The sequence below is a fragment of the Misgurnus anguillicaudatus genome, chromosome 7, assembly GCF_027580225.2.
Source record: "Misgurnus anguillicaudatus chromosome 7, ASM2758022v2, whole genome shotgun sequence".
NCBI lineage: Eukaryota > Metazoa > Chordata > Actinopteri > Cypriniformes > Cobitidae > Misgurnus > Misgurnus anguillicaudatus.
The window spans coordinates 40,718,007-40,730,650 of NC_073343.2; the positions used below are offsets into that span (position 1 = coordinate 40,718,007).

The following is a 12,644-nucleotide window of genomic DNA, read 5'->3' on the forward strand; positions in this document are numbered from 1 at the left end:
CCTGCGTGACAAGCGACTCAAACATTGCTGAAGAGCATTAAAACAGATTAAAATAAGTGACTAACCAATTCATGGAAATTGAGATGGTCACAAGAAAGCACTGCAGATAATTCCAGGTTAATTGCAAAATCACTGATTCATTAACATATAAATACTGGATGAAGCTCTCGGTAATCAATACCCAGGCACAACTTGGTTGTTAAATATTAGAAGATTAAGAAAGGTTAAGATCTATTTACCGCACATATGTAGCGGACAGCCTGCAGCGCATATGACACACCACATCTCCAAAGTCCCCAGACAGTTGAAATCAAGATACTTCTGAGAACGTCTCCTGACAATGAGTAAGAGAAGACCTCGGTTTGCGGTGGACAGATTGTTTCGCGTTGGTTTCCACCAGTTGTCCACGTATTAAGTTTACCAACTTGGCCTCTCGGTGACCCGGCTGGATGAGCTGCATGGCTGAAAAGAAGATTGATCTGTGTGTGATCTCTGACAGGCCTAAGAGAGTCACCGGGCCCTGAAGATCAGCTCAGAAGCAAGGCTAAATCAACACTGACTGCATGCCTCCCATAGTCACCAACCGCCTGTTTCACAGGGCCAAACTGACCTGGCACTTCATACAAGTGTGAATCATAACTTTATTTACAAGGTGCCTTCTGATGATGAGTCTAGTTTTGTGGTTTAAAAATTATATATGGTTGACTCATTAATAATTTAAAGTAAAACCATATAAAGGTGCTGTGGTGGTAATACCATACTACACTGTCAGAGAAAATGGTCAGAAAATGGTTCCTAGCCTGTAACCGGGGTGGTACCTTTTCAAAAAGTACACTGGAAGAGTTCATTTCAGTATCATATCAGTATACATATTGGTACCAAATGTATACATATCTGTGACAGCTTGGGGCAATTTTCTGCATTACCATGTTTACAAAACAATAATAATTGCCATTCATTTATATAAAATAACATTTACATGATACTTCATGACCAAAATATTATGGTAGTGCTATATGGTGGTGCTAAAGTGGATACTTCAATAATTTTAATACTTCAATAAGTACTTTTTATGTATTTGGGTCAGTGAAAAAAACGGTTTTCCAAGATGAGAAATTAAAAGAAAAATAAAAAAATGTTTTAAAAGCATGCATGAGGTATATTTCAATGCACATACTAATGTTGATTTTATGTAATAAAAAAATTGCATTTGCCCCATTTTGTGTGAAAGTTAAGGCTGAATGGACCTGAAAATGACAAATGGTGTAACCGCCAATTACGCCAAAGAATGAGAAATATTAAATATTTTATCCACCTTGATGGCATGTAAGCATAATCTTAAAAAATCTTTTAAAAATATCACATAAAAATACATCACATTATTTATTTCTAAGTGTAAACTTTAATGCTTTTTGTGATATTGTCCGGACATATGCTGAAAACATCTCTGTTTTCTTAATAATCTTTGACAAATTATGTGAAAATGTATGCATAAAAAATCATATTACACTTACCTAGATGATTATATTTTATTCCACATTTTTATGAATATATTTACATTTTAATTTAAAAAAAATACTAGTTGCACCCATTGAGACAGACCGGTTACACCACATTGACATTTTTGCAATTATCCACCAAATATTCTTTCAAAATGAACTAAAATCAGAAATTTTAAACTTGGTCGTCAAAAAAGAGAATGTATGCAAGTAATCTGCAAATTTATTTTAAAATTTTAACCCTTTTACATTTAATTGAACCATACAGACACAAAATAATTAATGTCACGTCATTGACCCATTTATTAATTTGTTGGATTGCTTTTTGATATATCTTCCCTTTTAATAATTTCCACAAATTATGCATAACTGAGGTGGCAATAAATCAGCCAATATATCCAAATATGTAATGAAGCCGTAGAATGTAAAACTAGGCATAGATGAATAATAACAGTTCTGTACATGGTAATGACATATCGTAAGCCTCATGTATGCAAAAGACCGTTGGAAACAAAGACTGTGACGTTACAGTCGAGATGTACACCCCAAACGTTAAATTAAATTAATTACAATGTTGTTACAATGCTAAAAAAGTTGTGACTCTTCAGTTAGCGCTATATGCTAGTTAATGCTATATGCTAGCATTTACAGTAAGCTGAAATTCTATTATTGACATTACGGTTTCGTTTTGCAGATCTATGAAAAAACCCCACAAACTTACCACTCAGAAAAGTTCATAAATTATCTCCAAACAATTGATTATTACTCAATTTCTGTATCTTTGTCTGTACATACAATCTGTTTACACACACAGAGCTACTGAAAGAAGCTGCTCTGAAAAGCAGCCAATCAGAGCAGAGCTCAACATTATATATTCATGACCCTTATAAATAAGGTAATGATAGACCATTTAATTTTAAGGGCAAATCTTAGGGTTGTAAATGGACAAGTAAAACCATATCTCTGAAAAAATTTTGCATTTAATAAAGCCACACACCTTCTATGTAGATATCAGAAACAATTAAACAGATTATTTTAATGCATTCTTTGGCACCTTAAAGAGTTCTTTTTACGCATTTTTCCAATCTGTATTTATTTTCACTCAGAATAATAGCCACAATATGAAGCTCTTCCTTGCTCGTACTTTTGCAGACAAGTTATGCAAACACAATTACGGTCAAACCTCAAAAATGCTATCTTTTTCGGTCCAAATGTTTGCTGACGTCTAAACTCCCTGTGAACTTATTAGAAAGAACAAAACGAAATGTTTCATAAATTACACAATGCTTTCACGTTTATTCCTGTGCAAATGACCCACAATGTCATCTAGCAGATCAAACACATTTGGCAACATAACTATAAATACAGTAATTAAGTTAACTTTAATATACAGTTTACAGACTAACTATCATATTTGTGCAAGTAATGCAGGAATCAAACTGTAACCACAATATGCTGAAGAAAACTCCACCTTAACGCATATCCTTTTTTCTAATCCCTTTTCCAAGATTTTGGAGATCTATGGTAAAAGTATACGCAAAATAAACTATCATTAGGTAAAGTCTGATTGCCCTCGATGACTCAAAAGGGTATAGAAAGACATCTTATAACTGGGCAACAAAGCCATGTGCTCTTAAATGCCAGAAAGAGGAGAACACAGTCTGGTTTTCACACAGCTGTGGTAATCTAAACAGACATACCACGCTTTAAAAAGCCAGACCTATTCCAGGAGCCATCCCTGCTGTAGCATGGAAACAGAATGGGAAATGTGACTACTTGGGACAAAAGCCAAAAAGGAAAGAAAGGCCAGACAATCATGCAAGGACAGAAACTATCTTCTAACTATCTTTGCACTTTCACTTAAACCACGTTAAGCATTTCTTTCATGCAAATCTCATGCTAAACATCATCTCAACTTCCCTATAAAGAGCAACAGGTCTTAACCATAAATGCAACATTTAACCCTTATGTTTTCACTGTGTCTTTCAATGGAGAATAAGACAAACCGTGCTGTTGACAGCTGTGAACTTTGCTGTCCTTGAAATGTTACACAGATGGTAAGAAAGAACTGTAAGTGTTTGTTTACTAAACACGCTGTGGAGACTAAAACTAGAAACCACATTTTATCAGTTCTGGCAGGGGGTTCGGTGGCCTTAACATGCCTGTGACATCTGCAGACTCTAATTTCGAGCCATTAAAATACACAGTGGAGAGATTTTATTGTTGGTCAGTTTACATATTGCAGCACTTACATTCTTATTTGAGAAAAGCAGCTGGTGTCATATAAAAAACTCAAAATTTGAATGATTTCAACAATAAGATTTAATAAAGAATAAGACACAAGGACATTAACATTCATTTTACAAAATCGAGTCATTTACAGCTAATAATGTAAAAGTGTAAAGCCGTTGCTCATGCATATTTAATGTGCACATAACAAAAGCCCTTGAAAATCAGCAGGTGAATTTGCCTTCGTAACCTTAAACATTTTTCAGGCAGACTGCGTCTGTGATGCACCGCTTCTGCAAAGTCATACTTTCTATACCATTTCCATGTATGACTAACCAAATATATTAAGTTTTAAATATCTTATTTAAAAAAGTAAACCATGAATAATGCATTTACATAGTATACATAGTACTTGCTATGTAGATGCATCACAGCAAAAGCCGGATTTATAATAAATACGAAACGATAATGTTAAAAAAGGCTAAAGACATTGACATCAGGGGATACAAAGAAGCTTTTCAAATGCTGTTCTTAGCACTTGCTCATTTGTGAAAGTGCATGCAATAAGGGCCGGACAGAAATCGAGTTCCCAGCTGAAAGAATCTCTGACCGAAAGCGTTTTAGGCCGTGGAGCTGAGTTCTGTCTAGGCACTTGATTGTGTGACTTGTGCCAATTTGATTGGCTACACGTTAACCAGACTTTGCGTTTCTGAATTCTCTCACACGGTGGTCATGAGTTTTAATGAGCCTGATCTGAAACGCAAAATCTTTTTCTTCAAGTTGTGAGAAGCTTTGATTTTGACGAAAGCCTTCGCCTGTGCCGCCGTCATTCCGTGGGACTCTGCGCCCGCTTGGTTAAATTGGGGCCAGTTGACCCCTGCGCTACCTTCAGAGTCACTGCTAGTGCTGCTCTCGGCTACATATTCTGCCTCGCTAGCGCTGGACTCGCTGTCCCCAAAACAGTTGGTGGTGTAATTACTGCGCTCGTCTTCGCTGGTGTCCAAAATGGTGGAATGGAAGAGGGAGGCGCACTCCGCTGAATATTCAGAGTCACTGCCTACGTAAGCATAGGGACTGGTGTAGTGAGCATTAGACGGCAGGTACATTTGGCTGAGCATTTCTCTTTTCTGCCTGCGATGAGCTCTCCTGAAAGCCTCCTCGTATGAGATCTCATGGAGACCCCTTGGTCTCCGGTGGCACTCATTGCGTTTGTATTTGGGTTTGGCCAGCACTGCCTCGTGATGCCGATGATGACTGTGATGTCTATGGGCAGATGATCGACCCGTGGAACTAGTGTGCTTCTCCAGGATTCGTCCTTCAGGGATGGAGGCAGGGATTCTCTTGGGTTTTGAGGTGGACTTTTTGGAGGATTTATGCGAGTGGTATATGTCGTCTACATGTCGAGACCTCTTAGATCCCGTCCGATGTTTGTCACGGCCAGTCTCTGAAACATGCTCGGAAACATGGGATCTAGATTTCGCACCGCTAGCGTTTTTCACTTTAACAACCTTGATGTTTTTAGTGCCACCCTTGCAGAGATTTACATTCTGTTTTTGTGCAGGGACGTACTGGGCACTGACCAGCTGACATCCCTCATCCTGGCTTTGCGAGGAGGAACCAAGACTGAGCGATTCTGGAGCCGTCCTCTCCACTTCTTTGCCACATCCCGCTGAGGCTTGGGCCTTGGGATTCCTCTTAACTGGGTTTGCTTTTATTGCCTGGCCTGATTTAATGTCCTCCACGGCGTAATAAGAATGTTTGTTGAGCTTGGGAGAGGAAACTGCATTTGGGCTTCCCAAGTCCTGGCAGTCCTTTGATACAGCACTTAATGGCTGGCCTTTACAGGCTCCAGAAGTTTTCTTTCTAGTATCATTGGTGGTTGAGTAAGCATTTTGTGGTTGACTTGGAGAGAAAGATGCTTCGTTTTGTAAAGTTCCTCCTTTGGACTCAGCCGTCCACTGTCTTTGGGGGGAAGCTGTACTTGGCTCAGTGCTAGCTGCTGACACATCTTGTAAACATGTCTGCCAGTTAGGCTTGAGGTCAGAGGTCCATTGTTGAGGCTGGACAGCAGCGGGGGCCCGTGAGCAAAGACTAGCCTGCCTTAAAATGCTCTTGGAGGGGTCAGTGTTGATGCTCGTTCGCGGTTTGTTGGTCCTCAAAGGCTGCACTCTCCTCTGAAGCAAACCAAAGATATAACTATCCAGTCTTTTGTTTGGGAGGGAACCATGCCAGGAGGAATTCTGAGATCCCACAGGCTGCTCAGGTTTTTGCTCATCACTTGATGCTTCACCAAGTTTGGAAAAACTACAATCATCCTTTGGGTGGCCAGTCATGGATTGGAGGAAGACGGGGCTTTGAACAGCCACCGCATGGAGAGGGCTGGGATACCGGTAAACATCACTACCGTTCTTGGCAATAAGGTCACAGTGAAATTTGGATACACCATCAGAGCAGCCATCCGAGGAAGGGGAGTAAGATGCAGAAAGAGACCTGTGGACCGTTTTGGAAGTCGAGTCTTCGCACTGGCAATCACACTCGGCACAAACACCCAGCTCATCTACCAAGACCAGAAAAAACAACAGTCAATATGAGAATAAAAACAGTACAAGCTAAAAATTGAACTAAAATAGTTCATTCTTAAAGAGTTAATGCTTGGCTAGGTGGGTGGTTGATTAGTTTTGATGTGCTAATGAGCCTTTTGTTAACAGCTTATAGGTGTGCCTGGGAGAGCCTTTAGCAGGCCTCTGAGACTGTTTCTATCTCTGTCTGGGACCAAACTTCTCTCGTTTCACCTTTGTTTACACATTCAAGCTTAAGTGATTACAGAAAGCTTTCTGCTAACGCTAATACAACGCAAGATTGACGTCAGTTGAATCTAGAGTCAAATGAACAAAGATATCCTTTGTGATACCAACTTTCGCTGGAGGAAAGCATCACTATTAAATAAATAGAACTGCATTTCATTAACAAAGTGTTTCTTTATGGACGTGCTGATGAATACGACTGACCAGAATGACCCAGAAACCTAAAGCTGTCACGGGGAAATCTCATCTGTAGGCTTATGCCTTCCTTCGGAGGCACAGAACGAGGTGTCGAGGGGGGTGCACAGGCAGGTGGTGGAGCGACAACTGGACAAACACTCGCTGAAGACGGAGTTGGAGGAATTGGAGAGAGATCCTGAAGTACCGTCACTTAGCTCGTAAAATCCTAGGAGAGAAAGACAAAAAGACATTTATTTCACATCTTCAGGAAGTCGAAGATCATCTACATCTTGGCGTACAATGATAGAAACTAATAAAATATTAACTTTATGGCAGCTTGAGTAGCACACTCGGTACTCTTCACTAAACTATTTTCCGGAACTGTATCCAGCTGTAATTTGCACAACACAGCTTCCAGGAAGGTATCACTTTGTCAGAGGAAATACATTCAATTGATATTAGCATTTAAATAGGGAAGCAAGGACCAAATCTCCTACAACTACAAACCACAGCACTCAAAATGTTAAACTAGCCTTTTGTCGTAACGCAAATATCACCAACTCTAAGTTCGAAGACACCTACCTTTCCATTAGAAGTAGCTAGAAACCCATTTTAACAATTCCGACTTTCACAGAGCAGCTTCCACACGTGTAATCAATCTCCACTTTATATAACCTTCCTCCAACAAAAGTGCACTCAGTCCCAGCACTAAAATGACCTCTCGTATTTGGAATGTAAACTAATGGAGCCTTGCAGGCCTCTAGCACAGAGGCAGATTGTTCATATTACCAAATTAGTGCGTAAACAAAACAGCTAAGCAGTTTCCAACTGACATTAGGCCTTGCAGGTACACATGCTACTGCAGGCCCAAAGCACGTAAAGTAGACTTACGCAGAGTGATATAATTCGAACAGGACGGCTGATTGCTTCCCCCGGGTGAAAGCGGAACATTAGGAATGATAGACGCTTGTGAATCGGTTTAATTAAAAATGCAGCTTTCCGCCTACGCCAGTTGGAAAGGTTGCTTTACATGCAGAGAGTCAATATAGGTTATCTTTGACCAAATTATGATTTTATCAGAATTTCGTATTTTCTCAAAAGCCATCCATGCATGCTTGGATTTACAACGGGAACCAACCTGAGCTCGGTCGGCTGTCTGTCTCCACGTGTTCGTGCGAAGTCTCCGTGTCCAGTCGTAGGTCACTGATCTGTCTGTCTAATTCTTGGAGCTGGTTGATCAAACCGGCATCTCGCTTCCTGAGGCAGGTCTATAAGTAAACAATACACACATAGGTTAATACAAAATTATATTTAATCGAGTGACATCATAAAGACATAATTTTCCCATAGTCAAATTCTTTTGCAACTCTATAGGGGGTCGCACACCAGCCACGCAGCTCAGCGGCCGTTCTAAAAAACTCGAACACATTGCTTTCTATGAGTATACGCACACCGGCGCCGACAGGTGGCGCCTGTCCACGCCGCCAAGCTACGACTCTGGAAGTTGCTCAAATCCCTGTCACACCACAGAGCGCCACTCACATAGTTTAACATTAAATAACATCATATTTGTCCCAAATCATTAACGATTAACATTGGCTGCTAACGTATATTTTGCATTTTGAAGTAGACACTATCTGACGAAGCTCACCCTTTTTAATGTGCACTTCCGGTTTACAATACCTCCGAGTTGTCCTAGACGCGACTCGACGCCGAGCGACACTGAGCTGCGCGGCCGGTGTGCGACTCCCTTTATTATGTTTACAATGTTTATTTTTACTTTAGTAGGTGCATTATGCAGCCCTTAAGTAATCCACATACAATCGTATTTCAAAATGCATGTCGCAATGCTGGTGGCCCGGATCAGTCAGACATTTATGTAGTTGCGAACAAAATCTGAGTCACAACACGTATGGGAACGACCATCCGGCTTTGACACACCGCTTTAGAGCAATTGGATGCATCTGACAACGCCCGTATCATGTGCGCATTCCAAATTAAGCGCAGCGAAACGGTAGACCGAGGAAAATGTGGCCCCTTCAGAGCAGACATGCATTACTTCAAATGACCCATAATCACCCGTGTTATCTGCTGCATATTTAACTGCTGTTTGCTGACAGAGGAAGCAATGCAGGGCAGATCTGGACTACATGGAGCAGTGGAATGGGGTTGCCTTCGCTGCATAGCGAGGCTGTAAAAAAGTCTGGTACTGACAGACAGGCCACAAGTGATTTATGGGCCCTGTGCTCTTAGCATGCTGGGCTGTGCAGAGACCAATTTTACACAAAGTGCCATTTGCACAGCACACCACCACGGTTATTTTGAAACGGCATTAAATTAACTCCAGACCCTGTTTATGGCCTTGTTTTTACATTTCGGATTTATAATCAACACCGCATTGGAGCACCTCGAAAAGCTCGGCTTTAAACTAGATAAAGAAGGACATTGGCTTATTTCTCCATGGACATTGATACACACCATTTATGCCACAGACTATAATGTAGTTGTCGTTTTGAGGTTTGCTAACAAACTAACCTCAAGATGTAATTGTGGGAGCAACTTAAACCACTTATGTACATGTTTGAGGCTCGTAAAAAGCCAGGAACCCTTGTTATTTTCTTTCCTGTATACAAAACATTAGCTACAATGCATGGATCCCAATGGGTTACAATAAGGGAAATGTTTGCAAATACTCCTAAGTGGAACCAGGTGACCCAACAGTTAATTTTAATCTCGGTCATCCTCTAAAGACAGCAGGGGTCTTGAGCCGGGCTTTAAAAGTTCATTTCCATTGAAACGCTCCTACTAATCTCATTCAGACCCCCCCAGAACAGCATCACAAACTCAGGAAGTTTAATTTAAATGCCTTGATTATTTGACTTTATAAAGATTTTACAGCATCAAATGCACTCTCATGGCCAAACACAGCACTTACATCCATGTCATTAGGCTTCCAAATAGGTGAATTAAATAATTGCCTCATTATTTCAATTTAAATCTACAACATCCTTGTATTTTATAATAGACTGCTTTAAAATCTGCTTAATTAATTAATTTTTAAGTTAATTCTGACTTCACACCCACTGGATATATATATATATATATATATATATATATTAATAGCATTTTAATTAACAATAATTACATATTTATTATTATTATTATTATTATTAATTTTTATTTATTTATTAATTTACTAAAATAAAATAAAGAATAGTCTAATAATATTGAGTTTGTCTTTTCAAAATGAATTAATAATGCATACATTATTTCATGCATGAAGAATTACAAATTACACCAAATATGTTAGGCTACTCAAAATGACACATAAATCATATCTTTTTTTTAAATATAAAGATTAATTATTTAAATACTGTGGTAGTATCCTGGTACAGTCATGCAAATACCATGCTACTTTAATTTATGCCACAGTAGCCTACTGTATGCTTACCATATTTGTACAAGGTGTTTGAATTCAGATACTTAACTACCATGGTATTATCATTAATAACAAAAAGGCTAAATTCTAAAAAATTGCCAAAAAATATCTTCAGAATATTCAGTAAGAGAAATGTGCTGCACTGCACTTTGGGTTGTTTTAACCCATGGTTAAGTGAACATTTTCTAGGTTAATTTAAACCACCGGTTGGGTTTGTCTATATTTTACCCATCCATGTGTTGAAACAATCCTCCTTTTTTAAATTGTGTAAATAAAAGTCAAGATTATCGTTTACTCACCAGTTGTTTTCTCAATAATAAAATATTCTCCTCCAGAAGTTTCTCCTCGTTGTTCAGATAACTGTCCTCCACTAAGACGCAATGTTTCTCCTCCTGAAGGTTTAAAACGCTCCTGACCAGCAGCTCCTGTCTCTGTTTCACATACTCCAGTTCAGCCAGACCCGCGACAGTCGCGTCCAGGCGCTCGCGGGTTCGAATCCGCTCCAGGTCCGCGTCCCGGGAGCGCGTGTCACATTCCTTGCGCTCGCGCATCATCAGAGCGCAATAATCCCTGGACATGAACATCTCAGACATCTCATGCATGTATACATCCAGCAAAAATCATCTGCTTATACGAGTCCGCATCTGACAGACACTTATTACATGGTCAGACCAAATCCATTGATTGAAAGTGAAATGAACAAACCAAAGAAAGATCCCGAAAAACTATAAAAAGGAAAAAAAACTATTCAGACAATGGTGTGTCTCCTGTAGTCATATAAAAGCATGACGTCCTTGCTATAGGATAAACGTCCAAATCCAAATGTTTGTGCCAAATAGAGAGAGAAAGAGGTGCTGAAGCGCCCGCACGATACTGGGAACTGAATGTGAATACTGGGACCAGAGCTCAATCAATACTCACACACTCTGAGGAAACCCACTGAGGATGCCGCAGGGTCCTAACGCCCGACAAGGTAACGCCCACCGGCAGAAGGCTACACTCTCTCCTGCTGTCTCCTGTGTAGCTTCTTTCGTGCATTAACTGTTTACAAGTTGTTTAATAAGATGTTTTCATTGTTAAGAATTGCGTTAGGTGAAAAATATGTCTTTGTATAAAATTGTCCTTTATAATAAAATACCAGAAGTATTAGATGGCAATACACGGTTTCAGCAGTAACAACATAAACAAGCGGCTTTCATGGTCAACACGTAACTTCTGGTCAACTCCGCTAAGAATAAATAACATCAAAGTACTTTAAATGTAGTTTATTTATATAACAAGCAAAATTAACAACACGTAGATTACCTAGGACAGTGGTTCCCAAACTTTTTCAGCGTGCGGCCCCACTTGTGTACGGTGCATTCCTTCGTGGCCCCCCAAAGAAAATTTGTGACAAAAAACTGTTCCAAAACTCAACATTTTAATAAAAAAAACATAAAATTATACAAAAAAGTAGTGCTTTGGTAAGTAGCCTTATTTTTTAGGTTTAATTACACAGAATTCATGATAAATTAATGTATTTCATAAAATGTCATAAAACTGGGGCCCCCCTGGCACCATCTCGCGGCCCCCAGTTTGAAAACCACTGACCTAGGAAACCAAAACATTTGTTATTTTCGACGAGGTATTTGTCCAAGAGTTCAGTCTAGCAACTAGTCAGACCATTAAAAAACTGAAACCGTCTACAAGTTAAACTTTTGGACACACTTGACTAACCGTATGTTTTGTGTGATCTTAAAACAATATTAATTTAAAAGGTGATGCTTAAATACCTGAAATTAGTTTTTATTGTGTGCTTGACTAAATAGTGAAAAAAACAGATATTGTCCAACTCTGTCCCTAGCTATCATTGGGGCAGTAACCTTTCAAAAATACAACTTTGCACCTAAATAGTTAATATTAGTATCATATTGGTACCAAGAAGTGCATATCAGTATCTTAAAGGTACACATCGGCACCAAATGTATTCATTTTTGTACCTAAATTGTACATATTAGGACCTTTTTAAAGGTTCTGCACCAGTGACAGACATTTTTTTAAGATTTTTTTTGACAGTGTACTTGGGAACTTTGTCTATATGTCTTTTTTATAGCTTTAGTTAGAATTAGTTATTATAATATAATATAATATAATATAATATTAGTATAATATAATATAATATAATATAAGTAATGAGAAAGATTAAGTATGACCAAAATGTTTATCGATAGTGTACCATGGTACAATACTACAGCTTTCACAGAATATCATAGTGCTAATTCTCCCAAAACATGCATTATATGGTGTATATATATCCAAAACAAATAGCAAACAAGCACATTAAAGTGATGGAAAAAGATGAAAATAACCTCAATAATTACTGTGTCTGTGCGATATAACAAAACAAAGCGGCGGTTCAAAACAAAATAAGCATCGGGTCAGGCGTGACATTTTTAATTTGTATTATCAATAAGAAGCATAATAACCTACTAACATGTTTTATAGCTACATTACAGA

The 12,644-nt window shown here is 38.9% G+C and overlaps 1 protein-coding gene across 1 annotated transcript; it reads right to left on the reverse strand.

Annotated features, from left to right (window-relative positions):
* Window positions 1-3,803: 3,803 nt before the first annotated feature.
* Window positions 3,804-11,125, reverse strand: dact1 (dishevelled-binding antagonist of beta-catenin 1). Its single transcript, XM_073869989.1, has 4 exons — window positions 10,448-11,125; window positions 7,848-7,977; window positions 6,775-6,935; window positions 3,804-6,280 (listed from the first exon to the last, which is right to left on the reverse strand). Exons 1-4 carry the CDS (start codon window positions 10,748-10,750, stop codon window positions 4,448-4,450), a joined length of 2,427 nt encoding a protein of 808 aa, XP_073726090.1. The 5' UTR covers window positions 10,751-11,125; the 3' UTR covers window positions 3,804-4,447.
* Window positions 11,126-12,644: the final 1,519 nt, after the last annotated feature.